This window comes from Podarcis erhardii (genome assembly GCF_964252035.2).
Source record: "Podarcis erhardii genome assembly, chromosome: Z".
Lineage (NCBI taxonomy): Eukaryota > Metazoa > Chordata > Lepidosauria > Squamata > Lacertidae > Podarcis > Podarcis erhardii.
The window spans coordinates 18181491-18199637 of record NC_138504.1 but is presented as its reverse complement, the minus strand read 5'-3'; the positions used below and the strand labels follow the sequence as shown (position 1 = coordinate 18199637).

The 18147-nt window shown below is 44.8% G+C and overlaps 1 protein-coding gene and 1 long non-coding RNA gene across 4 annotated transcripts; one reads left to right on the top strand and one right to left on the bottom strand.

Annotated features, from left to right (window-relative positions):
- Positions 1-288: 288 nt before the first annotated feature.
- On the top strand, positions 289-18061 carry LOC309333934 (uncharacterized protein). Of its 3 annotated transcripts, XM_081847957.1 has the most exons (7): positions 289-1526; positions 2744-2923; positions 4516-4704; positions 6068-6244; positions 7851-7992; positions 10004-11773; positions 17998-18061. In XM_081847957.1, exons 1-6 carry the CDS (start codon positions 1431-1433, stop codon positions 11755-11757), a joined length of 2538 nt encoding a protein of 845 aa, XP_081704083.1. In that variant the 5' UTR covers positions 289-1430; the 3' UTR covers positions 11758-11773; positions 17998-18061. The 3 variants fall into 3 exon arrangements, with proteins under 3 accessions (XP_081704083.1, XP_081704081.1, XP_081704082.1); XM_081847955.1 differs by lacking the exon at positions 17998-18061 and having other exon boundaries at positions 10004-12495; XM_081847956.1 differs by lacking the exon at positions 17998-18061 and having other exon boundaries at positions 4516-4708; positions 6072-6244; positions 10004-12495.
- Positions 13404-18011, bottom strand: LOC309334102. The gene is made up of 2 exons (XR_014152876.1): positions 17698-18011; positions 13404-17642 (listed from the first exon to the last, which is right to left on the bottom strand). It is a non-coding gene; the product is annotated as an uncharacterized lncRNA (long non-coding RNA).
- Positions 18062-18147: the final 86 nt, after the last annotated feature.

The window sequence follows — 18147 nt, the reverse complement described above, 5'->3', positions numbered from 1 at the left end:
AAAATTGGCCACCACTAAACTAGATTTAAATTTGATGATAAGTGAGACTAAAGAAAATATAAAAATTTTTTGGAAGAAGTGCTAGATTATATTTGAATGAGTGGACATGAGATTGTAAACAAGTTGATAATTTGTTTGGAAAAAAATTTTAACGATGTAAATGGGAGCGGGAGACGTGAGGGAGTCCAAAGAAGTGTTGAAATTGTTGTAAAAGAAGTAAGATTGTTTATTATGTGTGCATTTATATTTAAAAACCTTAATAAATATTTAAAAAAAAAAAAAAGAGATAATGGAAATTGTAGTCCAGTAACATCTGGAGGTCCACAGGTCATTCCACCTCTGTTGTATAGATGCCATATAAAACAAATGAGAAAACTACTGCTAAACTTGAAAGCTAGCTATCTCAATCTGTTAATTTTATATAATTCCATTTGGATCAACCTGACTTCCTCCCACTGGAAGTTTGAACTCTGGTTTTGAAGTAAATTAATGTCCTTGAGTTAGGATGTCCTCTGGGTGGTACAACTTAGAGGATCAACTGAACAACCTGTCTCATCCCTGCCACTTGCAGCATGGTGAACATAATGTATGTTTTATGTACTTTTTATGGGTTGTACTTATAAGTATGGGTTGTTCTTTGACCAAACTGCGGGAGGCAGTGGAAGACAGAAGTGCCTGGCATGCTCTGGTCCCTGGGGTCACGAAGAGTCGGACACAATTAAACGACTAAACAACAACAACATGGGTTGTACTTAGATTGCATTGAAATCAGATAAGTTGTGACTTTCAAGTTTCATTGATTTCAGTGGTAGCTAAGTGGGACTAACATGGAAACAACCCTGGGTATTGATGCAAAATATGCATTAAATCACGAAATGGGCCGCAACAAAAAGGCATCTAACAAGTGTAAAAAGAAGGTTTTCCAAATGTACCAAAAACATTCCTTACCTGGGGCACCATTTGATCTCTGGTTAACCCTGGGAGGGAGGTTTATGGCCCAGAATTCTTTTGTAGAGGAAGCATTTTTCTATGGTGGGGCATTCACACTGTCTCAACTAGCCCTAGGAAATTGCTAGCATCTTCTAGAAGGATGCTGGAGGATTTCTCTGTTTACTAGACTAGCCTAATCTAATTTCATACCTACTAAGAAGGCAAATCCTGGATTAACCTGGCCTGGCAAGGAGGGGATCACGAAGGCAGCTTCAGTGTGTTGTTTTCCCAGCACATTGGAGAAGGTGACAAGGACCGGGACAATATCTCTGCCTCCAAAAGGGGTCTGCGCAGAGAAGAATTTCTGCTCAATTCTCTAGAGTCAGTTGGACATCAGTATCATCAAAATAGATTGGGAGTAGAAGTGGGTCTGTTGCAGCAAGGCATTGTAAAACAATCTAAAAAGTTATCCGGAAAAGAAAGCCGCTAGCAGCTCTGCCATGGAGGAAACGTATCTACTTAACGTGGAAGGAGTCAAGAAAAAGATTTTACATGGCGGTTACGGTCCGTTGCCAGATTTCAAAGATGGGAGCAAGGTAAATGGCTGAAAGCATAGAAACCATTAAAAATGTGTAAATAGGATCATAGGAAGATGTCTTACACCGTGCCAACTCGTCTCAACCATCTCATGGTTGTCGATATACTGTACTGAGTTGCAATGGCTCTCCCAAGGTTTTGGACAGGAGACTTTCAATCCCAGCTGGAGGTGCTGGGTACTTAAATAGGGACCTTTTGCATGCTAAGCATGCACTCTGCCCCTGAGCTAGAGCTCTTCAGCAGTTATTAGCAATTATGGCTAAATTGAACCTCCAGGTTTGGAGAGAGTATACACTAAATTTGAGTGGCTGGGGTCGGCAGCATGGAAGAGCAATTGCTTTCATGTTCTGCTTATGGGTTTCCTGGATGCATGTTGCTGGCCACTGTTGGAAATGGGTACTGGACTAGGTGGGCCTTTGATCTGATTCAGCAGGTAGTTGATTCTTAGGTAATTAGGTAAAAAGATGGGCAGCAGAAGGGTTGACCTGGAACACTCCTCTTTATTCCTCTGCCTTCTGTCTCTTCTGACTACTGGCTTTAGAAAGCTGTTTTTTGGTTACACAAGTAAAGCACACAGTAATAAGGCAGTGAATCCTTTTCAGTTGTATAATATGCCTAACGTCTATAGAGCTGTGGAGGCTAAGCGCTGTGTCAGGTGCTAGCCCTATTCAGAGTAGACCCATTGTAATTAAATGACCTACTCTCAGTAGGACTAGCAGCCCTACATATTTAAGTTCCTGTCCTACTTTTCAGTTATGTGCTTTCAGAATTATGACGCTCATTTGCTATTGGTTAGCAGTTCAACAGCACGTCAAAGTGCAAGTAGATAAAAAGGTACCGCTCTGGCGGGAAGATAAACGGCGTTTCTGTGTGCTGCTCTGGTTTCACCAGTTGTGGTTTAGTCATGCTGGCCACATGACCCAGAAGCTGTATGCCAGCTCCCTCGGTGAATAAAGCGAGATGAGCGCCGCAACCCCAGAGTCGTTTGCAACTGGACTTAACTGTCAGGGGTCCTTTACCTTTACCTTTAAAGGACAATAATTCCCACATAGGGAGAGGAAACTGAGCAGACTCCCATTCAGTGGAGGAAGGCAATAAATAATTGCCCCAGAACACTGTGGAAGGCAAAGCAAAGGCGGTTCTGAACTTCCAGGGGTTTAGATTTGAGCTGACTAGAGCCCTAACCATTATTAACTTTAGTTTGCCTTTGATCCAGATCACATTCCACTTCCAGACGCTAAAAGACAACTTTGAGAGAACGGTGATAGATGACAGCCGGGGCCCTGGCATCCCCATGGAGATTATTGTGGGGAAGATGTTCAAAATCGAGGTGTGGGAGACCCTTCTAACTTCCATGCGGATCGGCGAGGTGGCAGAGTTCTGGTGTGATGCTATTGTGAGTGTGCAATTGTGTCAGGCATACCCTGAACACATGAATTGTCAAGTTCATGCCTACCCTAATTAGCAGAAAGTTATTTGCAATTGACTATCAAGCACCTGGTACCCTTCAGATGCTGTTGAACTCCAACTCCCATCTTCCCCAGCTAGCATGGCCAGTGGCCAAGGAAAATGGGAGTTGTAGTCCGTCAACACCTGGAGAACACCACAGTGGCTATCCTAAAATATGCTCACAACCTCCCATCATTTGACCTAGTTATCCAGATTCACTAAAATAGTTCCCAGACTCCACCTTTTCAAAGTCTCTGGAACGTAGGAAGCTCCCTTATACCGTGCCAAATTATTGGTCCATCTGACCCAATACAGTCTACGTTTAACTGGCTACGTATCTCCAGGGTCTTGGGAACAAAATGGTCTTTCCCAGCACCAGTTACTTTATTATCTTAATTTGAAACCTAACCCTACCCTCAGCATGTAATGCAGGAACTCTACCACTGAACTACATGCCTCAATTTCCTTGTATCGAATGCCTCTTGCGATAGATTCTGGAGTAAAGCAGGGATGGAAAATTGCAATGGCTTTTGGACTCAAGGGGGCAGGGCGGGCTGTGGGTTCAAATACCTATTAACTTGCCTCTCGCCTTCAGGCCTTGGGCAAATTTCTGTTTCTTATTGTGAGTTGACTATGGGCTATTTCCAAGCCACCTGTTCACTGGACATCCATCCTGATTTGTTTCCAGGGAGATAAAATAGCCAACATTGTCTAATGAACCTTTGTTCTGACTTCTTTGTGGGGAGATTAGATGCTGCTGCATCAAAGCAAGTGTTATCCAGCACTTCCCAGTGCATCTTACTCTCACTTTCCTGATCACAAAAAGTCTGTTCTTTTGGGAGGGGGGAGTGGCCTTGTTGTGGAAGACCTCTATCCCCCACTCCCCAATCCATTATAGTTGCACAACCTGAATTTGCCAGTGACTTGACCCTGTCCCAAAATAGCAATAGTCTGGAAGTGTCCTAAGAGAATGTCAATGACCTAACCTGACGCTTGGGAGCCGGATGGGCTACATTGTGCCTTTTTATGCTAAGATAATGCAGATCCTAGGGACGCGGGTGGTGCTGTGGGTTAAACCACAGAGCCTAGGACTTGCCGATCAGAAGGTCGGCGGTTCGAATCCCCGCGACGGGGTGAACTCCCGTTGCTCAGTCCCAGCTCCTGCCAACCTAGCAGTTCGAAAGCACATCAAAGTGCAAGTAGATAAATAAGTACCGCTCTGGCGGGAAGGTAAACGGTGTTTCCGTGCGCTGCTCTGGTTCGCCAGAAGCGACTTAGTCATGCTGGCCACATGACCTGGAAGCTGTACGCCGGCTCCCTCGGCCAATAAAGCGAGATGAGTGCTGCAACCCCAGAGTTGGCCATGACTGGACCTAATGGTCAGGGGTTCCTTTACCTTTACCTTTAATGCAGATCCTCCATTAAGGAAAAAATACCATCTTCCCTCTGGGACATCTGATTGTAGCACATCACATTTCCCATGCAAGGCCCTGTATGCTCTCCGCCCTAGTCTTATGGTTACCTTCTTCGCAATTTCAGCACACGGGAATGTACGCCTTGGTCTCCAAGGGCATGAGGAAAATTGCCGAGGGCAAGGACCCTCTGGAGGGCCAGAAACATCGCTGTGGGATGGGCAACATGTTCGATTACTACACCACAGGCCACGCAGACCTGGATGAACTTCAGCAGACGCCACAGCCCCTTATTTTCATTATGGAGCTGTTCAAAGTGAGTGGGAGAATCAGAAGGAAACTACAGTTCTGTTGTGTAACGTGCCATTGCCACCATCTATCTCATCAATGGATGATTATTTATGACCTTTATATTCCCCTTTCCTCCAAAGGAGGCCGATTGGTTTATCACACCCTCCCCCCATTTTACCCTCACAACACCCCTGCGCAGTAGCCCGGGAGACAACAGCTGGCCATGGACACTCTGTGAAGACCAAGCTGCGTGGGGATTTGAGCCTCCCAGCCCACTGTTTCCCAGGCCTAATCCAGCATCATTCTGGCTACTCCATGCCACTGACATGGCAGTCAGTGCCAGTGAGTATCAGTTTGTGCCCAGCTGTGTCAGATGCAAAAGCTTTTTGTGGATGCTACCATTGCAGTTGGAGGGAGGAAGCATTTCTGCCCAAATCACCCTCTCGCCCACCCCAAGGTCCTTGCACTTTGAAAACTGGCTCGTCAGAGAAAAGGGTTCAACTTACCTCATCCCTGATGTGCTGTTTTCCTATTGTCAGCCTGCTAATAATAATAATAATAATAATAATAATAATAATAATAATAATAATAATAATAATAATAATTTTATTTATACCCCGCCCTTCCCGGTTCAGAAAACTGGGCTCAGGGCGGCTAACAACAAACTTAATTGATGCAACAAAAAAACAGCATAAAATACAGTATAAAACATGAATAACAATAAATTCAGAATTTAAAAATCAATTTAGGGGGAAAATCCATCCAATAAACATTAGATGATCACCAGGGCTAGCTGGCTAAATTAGTCCTAATTGGGCCAGTGAGGATACCAGGGGAGAATTAGCTGTGGGACCCCAGAGTGGGTAATCTTCATAAAAAGGGGAGGGGGAGGGAAGGAGGGAAATAAAAGATCAGGCTAAGTTCAAATTGAAAGCTGGCGGAATAGCTCTCTCTTACAGGCCCTGTGGAAGGAAGCACAGCATATGTTTTCAGAAACCCTTGTCCAGGTGCTTCCACCATCTGCTGTGAAATGGGTGGTGACTTAGTAAGAGGATCTTCTCTGCTGCAGCTCCCTCAGATATCTTTGTACTGGGAGGTCCAGGGGCAGATATTAGAGCTGTCCACATGCACTGGGTGCTGAGCCAATGGGGGTGCCATCTCAAAGCTGGGTAAGCAAGGCACTGGGCTTTTGGGGAGGAGGTGTGAAGCTCTGGCAGGATCCTAGAGTCCTCTAAGCTCCAAAGCCTAGCTAGCACTTTCCCAGTTTTCAGCACCAAAAGGAGATAGGGGCAGAATGTGGGAATCCCCCACTTGCAGGTGTCCTGGTATGGAACCCCTGTGTAAGTGGGGGTTCCCCTGTAATAACTGTGGTTTTCTATCCTATCTAGGTAGAGGACCCCTCTTCCTACAAGCGGGATACGTGGGCCATGAACAACGAGGAGAAGCTACTGGCTGTGCCAAAGCTGCACACGGAGGGCAACCGACTAGTCCTTTCCAGGAAATTCAAGGAAGCAGCGGAGAAATACCAGGAAGCTATCATCTGCTTGCGCAATATCCAGGCCAAGGTAAGAGTTGGCTGGAGATAAAATAAAAAAGTAATTGATTTAAAATATGTTGGCTCTACACAGGCTGCCTTTCTCCATATTTGACTGCCCGTAGAGTAGGACTTTCTGTTGTTACAATCTAAGGCAAGCAGCGTAGTTGCCCAGGACAGGGTCTTCTCAGTGGTGTCCCCTTCAATTATGAAATGCTCTCTCCAGAGAGGTCTGCTTGGTGTGTTTTTTGTCGTCTTCTTGGCATCATGTAAAGACCTTTGCAGGAGCAGCAACAACAAAATATCCCAGGCCTCTTAGACAAAATTTTAGTTCTGTTGATTGTTTCACATGGCTTTCAAGATCTTGCCGCCATTCCAATGTTTGGGTTTATTTAGATTTTTTTCCCCCACTGTTCTTTTCTAAAAACTGTTTTGCATTTCCTTCTCATATGAATTGTTCCTATGATTTATTATTTAAAAATCAAAAGGTGGTATAAATATATATAATCAGAACCATGAAGCAAGGAGAAGAACCTGCCTCAGGCAGCAGAAGTGCAGGAGACAGTGCTCTACCTGATCTACTACTTCTGCCGCTGCCGGAGAGAGGGAAGCTTTGTAGCACATGGCGCTGCTCACCTTCCCTGCCCCTGGATAGAGGAGCTGAGTGTTGGCACTTTGAGGAGCAACCCAGCTCCCATCTAATTTGGTGAGAGCTGGGGAACGAAGGCGGTAGAAGTTGTTGGACTCCATCAGCCCGTGTCAGAATAGCCCTGCGGTGCAAGATGGTGGTGGAATTTGTAGTGCAACAGCCCCTGGAGGGCCAGAGGTTCTTCCATCCCTACAATATGGACCATAATGAAGGTTTTGAACATGGGTAGGCAAACTAAGGCCCAGGGGCCAGATCCAGCCCAATCGCCTTCTAAATCTGGACCACGGACGGTCCAGGAATCAATGTGTTTTTACATGAGTAGAATGTGTCCTTTTATTTAAAATGCATCTCTGGGTTATTTGTGGGGCCTGCCTAGTGTTTTTACACGAGTAGAATGTGTGCTTTTATTTAATATGCATCTCTGGGTTATCTGTGGGGCATAGGAATTTGTGGTTTTCCCCCCCTTCAAAATATAGTCTGGCCCCCCACAAGGTCTGAGGGACAGTGGACCGGCCCCCTGCTGAAAAAGTTTGCTGACCCGTGTTTTTGAATGTCCAGTGTTGGTCTATATTTTTGGACCACTCATTCCCCATGAAGGACTTAGCATGTCTGATGTCTTGCCACCCCTAAAGTTAAACTGTATTTCACCTGGCCGGTGTCTAGATCACCTGGGGATCCATTTTTAAGCTATTCTGAGCTCTCTGTGAGAAAGAGGTGGATGCAAATAAGTCATTTTGTTAATTAGCTAGGTGGTCTCTTTTGCTACGAACGAGCTTGTTGGGTTCCATGTCTCTAATGTCCCACCCTGAACACTGGCTTCAATGCAGGGAGTCTCTGTCTCTTAGTGCACTATTCCAAACCTTACCTGGAGATGCTGGTGATGGAACCTGGGACCAGCATGCAAAACCTGCAAAGCAGGTGCCTTTACCATTAAGCTACAACTCTTCTCCAAACCCACCATCTTGTTCTTTGCTGGGTTTCTCCACAGGAGAAGCCGTGGGATGAAGACTGGATGAAGCTGGAGAATCTCATTACACCTCTTGTGCTGAACTACTGTCAGTGCCAGCTGGAGTTGGGAGAGTATTATGAGGTGCTGGAGCACACAACCGACCTCCTGCAGAAGAACAATGGTGAGTGCTTCCTTCAGCTCGCTACTTGCAGAACCCTCCTCTATCCTTTTCTGCATGTGCCAGGGCCCTACATTGCATGAGCATAGAGATGTGCTCCAGCATTCCTCCTGTTGCCCCGACACTACACATCTAATTTTATTGGCCACCCCTGAAAAAATCAATGACCAAAGCAATTACTTGGGCGGTTTGTTAAGACTGGGTGAGCTCACACGCTTTGTTCCTTTAAGTCATTTATGCTTCCAAAAAGAGCAAAGCAAACATTCGATACTAGTTTAGATGCATCCAACTGACATGCAATCACTGACGCACAGGTCCTTTTGAACCTGGAAGAAGGCAGAAAGGGGTGGTATGAGGGTGGAGTGGGGTGCACTTATGCAGGCCCTGCCAATGTGTGCAGGGGCCGGAAAAAGAACCCCTGTCCAAAATAGTCACTGTCTGTATCAACAGCCTGCTTTTGCACTATTGAGGTCTAGATTTATCATCGTTGTTTATTATTAATTAAAATTGGGGTTTTGAGAACACAGTGTTCTACACTACTAACCAAATTATTCATGCATTGTGATCGTGAAACCACAAGGTTCAGCACTAGTTCCAGGTTTTGGGGTGCTGTTGGGCAAGATGCTTTGGTGGGGTCTCCTCCCTCCATGAGTCCATCTCTTCCTTCCCACAATCACAAGTGTCACATGATCAGCACCGCAACAAGGCTCCCTAGCAGGAGTGGGGAAGCGCAGGCCTAGGAGCCAAATACAGCCGGATTCTTTGAAACTGAATGCAAACTCAGCTGAAGTCTTTCTCCCAATGTGCAGGAGGAGGAGACTGGGAGCATGTGAGCCCAGTGCTGGATTCCAACTCCAATCAGCACATTTAATGGCCAGGGAAGATGGGAGTTGTGGGCAGCAGCATTTGGAGCACCACAAGTTCTTTAGCTTTAGCTTCAGCATTATGTGTGATCCTACCGCACTGTGTCTCAGTGAATAACTGAGGAGGAAAGTCAACAGTTGAATTTGGTTTTATTGACCCATCGTCATCTGGCAATTTTACACAAAGCTACTGGTACCTCTGAGAGAGAGAGATTTAGGCTGTGTACACACCATACATTTAAAGCACACAGCCCTGCAAAGAATTCTTGTTAAGGGTGCTGTTAATTTTAGCTCTGTGTTATAAGAATTTTAAGGTCCCAAATATAGAATATTCATAATTGTACACATATCTAAATATATGAACCGTGGGTCTGAAATAGTATGGGAGAGCAATCCTGAAGCCATTTAGACTCTCCCAATGACTTCAGATATTCCTCTGCAGTAAGGGAGGAAGCCTTCCCATTGTCTTTTTGCTTACAAATCCTGCCTTAAGGGTATGTTTGTGTATGAATAGTGTGAGCCTTTGAGCTAAAGAAGGGCCAGGCTGCCCAGGTAATACAATCAGTGACCATTATCAGGTATTCGGGCAGGCAGGATTTCTGCTGTAGATCACCTCTTTCTGTGATGTATGTATGGTGTTTAGGAGTGGTGGTCTTGGGGTACAGGGTGGGCAATTTCAAAAGTCTATATAAGGCCTTGCACACTATTGTTCAGGGTTCTCCTCCCTCCTGTGCGTGGTGAGTTGCAACGGTTCGTGAATAAAGATCAGGCTTACTAGCTGCTTTACTTCTCAATATACTCTGCTATTTTCTCCTACTGAAAGGGCTCTGTACGGGCTCTGGAATGCCCCATAAGGGAAAGGGAGCAGTTTTTCTTATAACATCTGTAAGGGGTGAGCAACAGTTCCCAGTATTCTTTGGTGGGAGGAACTGCACTTTAAATGTATGTGGTGTACACAGTCATTGTGTAACCCAAGTGGGCTGACTTCAGTCTCATGTGGTCCACTCAGATGACAACGTAAGAAACACCCTATCCTTACATGGTCCAGGAAAGCAGAATACTGAGAGCGGTGGCTTTTAACAGATAACTCTGTAATTTATTAGATTTGTTTATGAGAGCTAGCAAACCAACTGACTTTGTTCTTTTGCTAGAAAATGTCAAGGCGTATTTCAAACGGGCTAAAGCCCACGCTGCTGTCTGGAATGAAAAGGAGGCCCGAACAGACTTTTTGAGGGTGGCCCACCTGGATCCATCGCTGACTGCCGCTGTGAGGAAAGAATTGAAGCTCTTGGGGGAGAGGATGAGGAAGAAGCACGTGGAAGACCGCAAGAAATACAAAGATCTCTTCCAGCAGCCTTCTCCTAAAGGAGAAACTGAGGGGAGAGCAATGGAGGAGACAGAAAAGCTGTCAGATTCTAGCCTCGGCCCACAAACAGAGGAAAATAATCAAGAAACCCTGAGGCCTGAGAGAGGAAGAGAAGAAGGGAGATGGATGGGTGCAACAGAAGCAACAGAAGAAACAGAGCAAGGGAACTTAGCAGAGAAAGAGGATGGACTCCTAATGAAGACAGGTGAAATGGACAAAGAGGACATCACCTCTCAGAAAGCGAGGGAAGAGGAAATAGGAAATAAAGATAAAGGAATGATGGAGAGTCATTCTGGAGATGACCTGACAGGCTGTGAAACCTCTGGAAGCAAGGAACGGTTAGAGTTCGGGCAGTGGAAGCTTGAAGAACAGAGGGGGAAAGTGGAAGAGATTAATTCTGGGGTTGGGAATCAAAACAGAGAAGTGGATTCTCCAGTGCTGGAGAAAAAGGACGCAGAAAGAAGAGCCGTCCCTGGGAGCCCTGGGAAGGAATTAGGGGGAGTTGCAGGAAACCATGTGAGCAGCAGCGTAGGGGAAGGGTTCATTAAAGGACCTTGTGAGATTGGAGTGGGCATTGGAACAGAGAACTTCCCAAGAGAGACGGAAGGATATGAAGAAAGTTGTGGGAAACAAGAATCCCAAACTGTTGAATTGTCAATGGTACAGGGTGATAAGGGCTTTGGAGCAGAGGATCCCAAGGATGGGGTTGTAGTGGAGAGCCCTCAGGAGAGTAGTGAAAAACATGACTTCCAAATCCTTCAGGAAGGATCAAAGACAGAAGCAAGTGTGGCAACAGAACCGAGGGAAAAGGTCAGTTCTGACTGGGAAAACTGTGGTGGGCCAAAAAAGGAGAATTCTACTGGAGAGGAGGAGGAACCTAAAGAAGAAACAAAATTGGGAGAGAAAAGAAGAGAAGATAATGATCATTCCATTCCAGAAGAGGAGACACGTTGCTGTGAAGCAGGCCCAGAGCATTGTGAGGGAGAGGCAGACCCAGAAGACTTTAAAAGAGTGGCAACTGGTGATTATGTGAAAATAACATTAGATGTTAGGGCCAAGGAAGTGATAAGCCTCGAATCACAGCATGCCAGAGAAGAGGGGGGTGGCCACAGAGAGGTGGCTGGATGTAGGGAGGAAGGAACTGAAGTTGGTGACAGATCTAGGCTGTGCAAAGATGCACAAGGAGATGAGGTAGACCAAGAATGGTTCAAGGCAGAAATAAGCTTTAAAGCTGATGATCTGGAGATGGGAAAGAGAGGGGAGGATTCCGAGACAGAGCAAGCAGGTCTGCAAGTTAGGGGGGAAGAGCCAGAAGCGAAAACAGGCAGGGAAGCAGAACTGATTGTGGGGCAAGACTCTCTATGGGGCAATGGTGAGGTGTCAAGAAAGGAGGATGGAGATACAGAAGATATTTCATTGGCCACCCACTGCAGAAGAGACAAAAGCGAAGTGCTGGAGTTGACTGGATCTGGAGCAATGGGTGAGCCGAACATTTCTACCCTGAGACAACGCAACCTGATGAAAGAGGAAACCCAGTGAGGAGGCAGAGAGTCAGGTATGAAAAATAGTGGGTTGTAGAATCAGTTGCTAAGGTCTAGGGCAGAGCTTTCCAAACTGTGTGTCACAACATGTTAGTGTGTTGGCTGCAGCGTGCGCCTCCCAGGGCTGGAAAGGGGGTAATTTAACCTCCAGTTTGCTAATAAAACTGAATTACTGTCGCAAAATGATGCATTTCTTTAAAAAAGTGTGTCACCAACATAAAAAGTTTGGAAAGCTCTGGTCTGTGGTGATATTGGGGAGCAGGGTCAGAGTGAAAGTGTGCTAGCTAATGATCTTTGACGTGACCGGCTCATCTTGTTGAGAACAGGCAACTCAGGGTCTGGTGCAGTAATCAAAGGCTCAAGGAGGGAGCTGCCATTGCATCTACACCTAAGAAAACAAGCATGCTTGCCCCTTCTTGGGTCTGCTGGTATTCTCTTCAGTTTCCTTTCTCGATTGAAGAACTGTCTGCAAAAAAGTGCTATACAGGGTCATCTTGCCATCCTCGTTCAGCCACTGCACGTGTACTCGGAAAATAAACCTCCTCTTTGCCACCACAGGCAAAGTCTAAAATTTCAGATGCAAGCTAGAGATGGGTTATGATTTCCATTCTCCTGCCCCAAAGATTCTTTGCAGATTTTTTAAAAAATTGTATTGTGCTATAGCTGTACAGTGCCTAGAGAACTCATTTATGAGGCATCCAATGAATAGAAATAAAGTTGAAGGTGTTTTGAGAAAGGGATTGGTGCTTTTGGTGGTGTTGATTATTTTTGCTGTTGCCCTGGAAAACAGGTTTTGCAATTGGTCAGAGAAGACAGGGAGGGTATTTAAAAATGCACGAATGCAAGGTTAACGGGATCCTCAGCATCTGCAGGACACTGCTCCTCAGTGTCATCTGCTTATCCTCATCCCATAAGTACAGTATATGGCATCTCCTAAAAGGTAAAGGGGTAAAGGGACCCTGACTGTTAGGTCCAGTCGCAGATGACTCTGGGGTTGCGGCACTCATCTCGCTTTACAGGCCGAGGGAGTCGGTGTTTGTCCGCTCCACAGACAGTTTTTCCGGGTCATGTGGCCAGCATGACTAAGCCGCTTCTGGCGCAACGGAACAGTGACACCAGAGAAGCGCACGGAAATGCCATTTACCTTCCCACCTATTTATCTACTTGCACTTTTTGGCATGCTTTTGATCTGCTAGGTTGGCAGGAGCTAGACCAAGCAATGGGAGCTCACCCCGTTGCAGGGATTTGAACCGCCAACCTTTTGATCAGCAAGGCCAAGGCTCAGAGGTTTATACCACAGCGCAACCTGCGTCCCTGAATGGCATCTCCTAGATATAGCTTAAAATCTGCCATTTTAACTTTTCCACAGTGCCTTCTAGTGTAGCTAAGGCATTGAGGGAAATATTGAAATATTGATATCCCAGACCAAACTTTTGGTGGTATTAATCTGCAGTGCAACAAGTGGAAGAAAACAAGGACAAATGGAAGTGTGGATATAGGCCCTATTTTTTTTGGGGGGGGGGAATCTTTTTAAAGCATTTTTTTTTCAGGCCACATGAAAAGAAGGAACATAAAAAAGAACCTTGTGCTTTTCTCAAGAAAGGGGAAATTCCTCTAAAACAAAAAAATGAAGCAACACAGCACTTCAGATACAAATTTATTCTTTTTTCCCAAAGCAGAAATGGAAAAGACTTGAGTGAAGACAGCACATTTTAACCAGTCATTATTAGTTCTGCTCCCTTTAGAAAAAAAAACCCTCATTACTCATTGTGTCCCTTTCAATTGCTTCAACAGAGATGAACACCCACCCACACCCCAGTGACCAAGCTGCAGTCCTTCTATGTGAAGAGCTAGGAAAGCGATGAGCAAAATTCCTGGGAGTAGGCAGTGGAGAGGAAATCTCTTGTTATTTGCAGTGGGAAGTTGCAACGCTAATGAACAGGGTTCTGGGTTCCCAATGTTATTCAGAAAGTGGTATGGGGTGGCGGGAAGAACTAATAATGAAAGTATAAGATTGAGGGATCCACCATATGCTACAGAGCAATTGTCCATTTCAGGACAATTTTCAGGCCTCTCACCATATTAGTTTCTGTCTCTTATTGGCACACTGAAAAATAAATTATATATACTTCAAATGCAACACAAATTCTGCCAAGTGCAATGGGCAATTGCAATTCCTCTAATGCTAGGGGCAGACGAGGCACAAGACTTAAGGTTTTACTTTTGATAAGTAAATTGGTTGGCTTAACGTGTAAATTAGCTTGGCTGATGGTTCATAAAATTTTAGAATAATGCTGCAATACTATCAATACAAACAAAAGAATTGAGAACCTACACATCTTAGCACTGTAGAAAGCGATCAGATTAAACAACATAAGTTTCTTAATATGGCCTACTAACAATATTGTCCGCATTCTGTCTTTGGCCACTGCAGATGAGATGAAGGAAGAGCACCAAGGGGTAGATAAGACCAGTTGGATGAATGAGTGGGCTTCTCTGCCTTGTAAGAATTGGGTGGAAGATGGGATTTGCTTCTGACTGAAAAACTGCCCCACCACAAATTACCTGTTCTATACAAGAGTTAAAGGTTAAAAGTAGGGAAGGGAAAGAAAGTACAATGCAGTCACATCTTGCATGGGGGTACATTCCAGGGATGGCACGTATATGCAAAAATGCATATACACAAACCACCCCCTTGGAACCGCCCACACACAATTTTACGTTCCAGAGCCTGCATGCTAAATGGACCAACACCCCTCCCCCCCGCAGCTTGGTAAGCAAGTCTGAGAGCTTAAAAGCCCTTTCCACATCAGGAAAACCCTGTGCAAAAAGAACATTTAAGCTCTCTGCCTCCCATGCATTTAATTTGTTTGATTTCAACCAGCTGGCCTTCAACCGAGTAAAGTTGAAATCACACATGTTAAACACACATAAGCTGTGAGTTACCTGTACTTATTTTACATAACAAGGCGATTCTACCTAATTCACACTTTCCAAAGCCACATGAGAACCGAAACACAGCTGTCCTTCAGAAGTTGCACTTCCGCAAATGCATTCCTCAAGCCATGTAACGTGTACAAAAAAAATGCACTATATCACGGTAAAATGTCCATTAATATGCATATATAAAAATTCAAGAAAATAACATATCCCAAAATGCATTATATTAGGGCAAATTGCTTTGCAAAAATGTGTATATTACACAAAATGTACTCAAATATATTAGAGAACCTTTGGACATCATATGCTGATGAGTTTTCACATGGAGTTATTTAAAAAAGAAATTACGAGCTGATGTGGGAAAACGAGAAACTGAAACAGATTCGTTGATTTCCTAGTTGAAAGCCCCTATTCTTCCTTTGCATCTGACTACCCATGAGTGTGGATTTGCCATTTGTCAATATCCTGGTTTTGTGGGCTCCTGGTCATATACAATATCAGCACTTAACTCACATACAGTAGTTCCATAATGACAGGACTTTGGGACCAAAGCCCAGGGTTTCTTTCAGCAGAAGAAACAGGAGGGCTGGGTTAACCATATTTTAAAGTAAAACAATATACATTCCCCAAGCCCACCCTGTTCTCTTTGAATGCCAGGATCATTACGTCCAGACTTAAAATTGCTTAGCTTGCACTGCAGCTCATGTGCCACTTTAGGAAACAGAAACATGCTTCTCACCTCAAGAAAGGAACACTATGTGTTCCTTCAGAAACATGAAAAGAGGAAACACAGGACACAGATTTCCTCCTCTCAGCAGATCATGTAAGCCAAGGCAGGGACAGGGAATCTGTGGGTCTCCAAATATTGGATTCCAGCTCTCATCAGTCTCGGCCAGCTTGGCCAGTGATCAAGGGTGATGAGAGCAAATCACTGACGGTGCACAGGTTCTCAATCTCTGTCCTAACCTCTGCTTCTTGCTAGTTTGAGTAACTACATGACCCCTGGGGATCTCCACCTGAGGCCCAATCCCAAAGTGGAGTTTCAGATTCTTTCAAAACTAAGATGGCATGTGGTGTTTGTTTTATTTTAAAATACAATTCAGAAACAACTACAGTGGTACCTCGGGTTACAGATGCTTCAGGTTACAGACGCTTCAAGTTACAGACTCCGCTAACCCAGAAATAGTACCTCGGGTTAAGAACTTTGCTTCAGGATGAGAACAGAAATCACGCAGCAGCGGTGCAGTGGGAGGCCCCATTAGCTAAAGTGGTACCTCAGGTTAAGAACAGTTTTGGGTTAAGAACGGACCTCCAGAATGAATTAAGTTCTTAACCCGAGGTACCACTGTACAATGGTGATTTCTGCCAGGCTTTTCAGAGGTTCAACCATCAAACCAGATTATTTCCTTGGGAGGAAGAATTGGCATATGCCCACTAAGAACATTCTTGGCCCAGACTTAAAGGTCCACGATTACAGAATATTTAACAGAATGCTCTTTGTCATGCTTTAAATCATGCTCACACAGTATAACTGGCAGTGCCTACAATGCCAATGGCCTAAAAACCCCACTTCCTTCTACAGCTACTGTGTGACACAAATCAGCCCACTTCGTTTAGTGTTTTCCTCATCTTCTTGGGAGCCTACAAGATTCTCAACAGCCTGCTGTAGCAGTCCACTAACATAAACCCCACACAAATTTATGACAACGTGCTACAACAACCCTCACAACCTACAATGCTTTCAGCACATGTGACATTCCTTACAATCCATAAATGCTGGTAAATTACATTGTGACCCATAGCACCACCAGCCATGGACTTCACAAAACCCATTCTATAACTTGCATTTTTAAGGGATTGCGTTCAGCCATTTAGCAATACTGCTACTTGAAAGTTGAGGCAGACCTCAAACGTATAACTATCTTTTTTATTTTTTGAGGTAGCAGATTTGATTGTGTATATACTCTGAAAGCAACACCCACAAAGAACCAGCCACGGACATGATATACAACACTGAATGCAGCAAAAGGCAAAGGCTTAAATCTAAACTAGATTCCACACACTGTCTTTGCTTACAATTTACTGCCCACTATTAATCGCCTTTTACCATGGACTAGCACCTTTTACCAACAAACATAGGTATTTGCTTTAGGGCATAGTTCCCTACACTAGAACACTTCCATTAGTTGTCATGAGCTGCCTTTCCCCTTGTAAATTTGTCACCTGCATCCCCAAAACACAGCCTATCATGGACACCAGCTTCAGGGGATCCTGCAATGCCAGTCGATTCTACTGGATCCCCAGTGCCCAACTAGGGGATAAGTCCTGAGTGAATAGGCCATGACTGTGATGTTTATCTGCCCCTCCTTAAAGAGGAGAGGTGAGAAATTTTCAAGTTTAAACGGGAAACTAGTGGTGTACAACAACCTTGTGCCAAGACTGCTCTTGGAATAGCCAGGGTCTGTCAACACAGCACCCAAGTGGTTTCTGGAGCATCAGAAGATTTGGGCTACATGAAAGGCATAGTATGCTTTGTGCTAATCCGGTGTGTTTGGGATTAGAATGGGAACTGCACAAATCAAGGCCATAATACCACTGAGAGCTGACCTTAATGGCAGTGGTTTCCAATGGTTTTTTTTGGGCCATGCCTCTCCGTTTCTTTTCTTTTGTCTTGTAGCCTATGGGAGATGCAGAACATCTGGTGTCGTTGCTATCTCAGTCCGGGAAATGAGACACATTCCATAACTTTCTCTCAGTTGGAGATATGGAGGCAGCAGTTCCACCGTAGCAATTGCTAACCAAGGAAAGAGCCTTGAGCTGCCTGATCAACAACAACCCAGATTTAAAAATTCCCCCAATGTTAAAATGATTATGGGATCACACTAGCTTAAATCTAAGCGACCCAGCCTAACTAGAGGCCTAACTATTCAGACACCAGTCCTTCTGAATAGTTGCAATCTACCTGAAAGGAAATGGGGACACCTGTTTATTTTCCAACATAACTAGCTGTGCTGCTAAGCGCAGTTCAAAAGAAGTCCTTTTTGGTCACTCAGAAGCGCAGATATACTATGCTTTCAAGTGCTCCTTGCAACTGAATATTTTGTACTGCATTTGACCTGTGTGACTTGGTTAAGACCACTATGCATAGGAAGCTCAAGATAGCAGCTATCCATATGCTTCTTAAGTTTGCCACACACAAATTGATCCAAAGAGGGAGGGACTGGACCCCGTAGCACAAGGCGTAAATAAACTCTATAGATGCCAGCAGATTCTGACTCCCAACCACCTTTGTTTGCAGGAGGTCACTCAGGTGGAGATTATTCCAACTCCAAAAGGAAGCAGGCAGGCCTAGGCTCTTTGGGAGAAGCTGCTGGGCAGACAAAGAGAAGAGAGGGAGCAGCCTCCCTCCCATCACATAAAAAAGCAGATTTCGGAACAGAGCAGAACT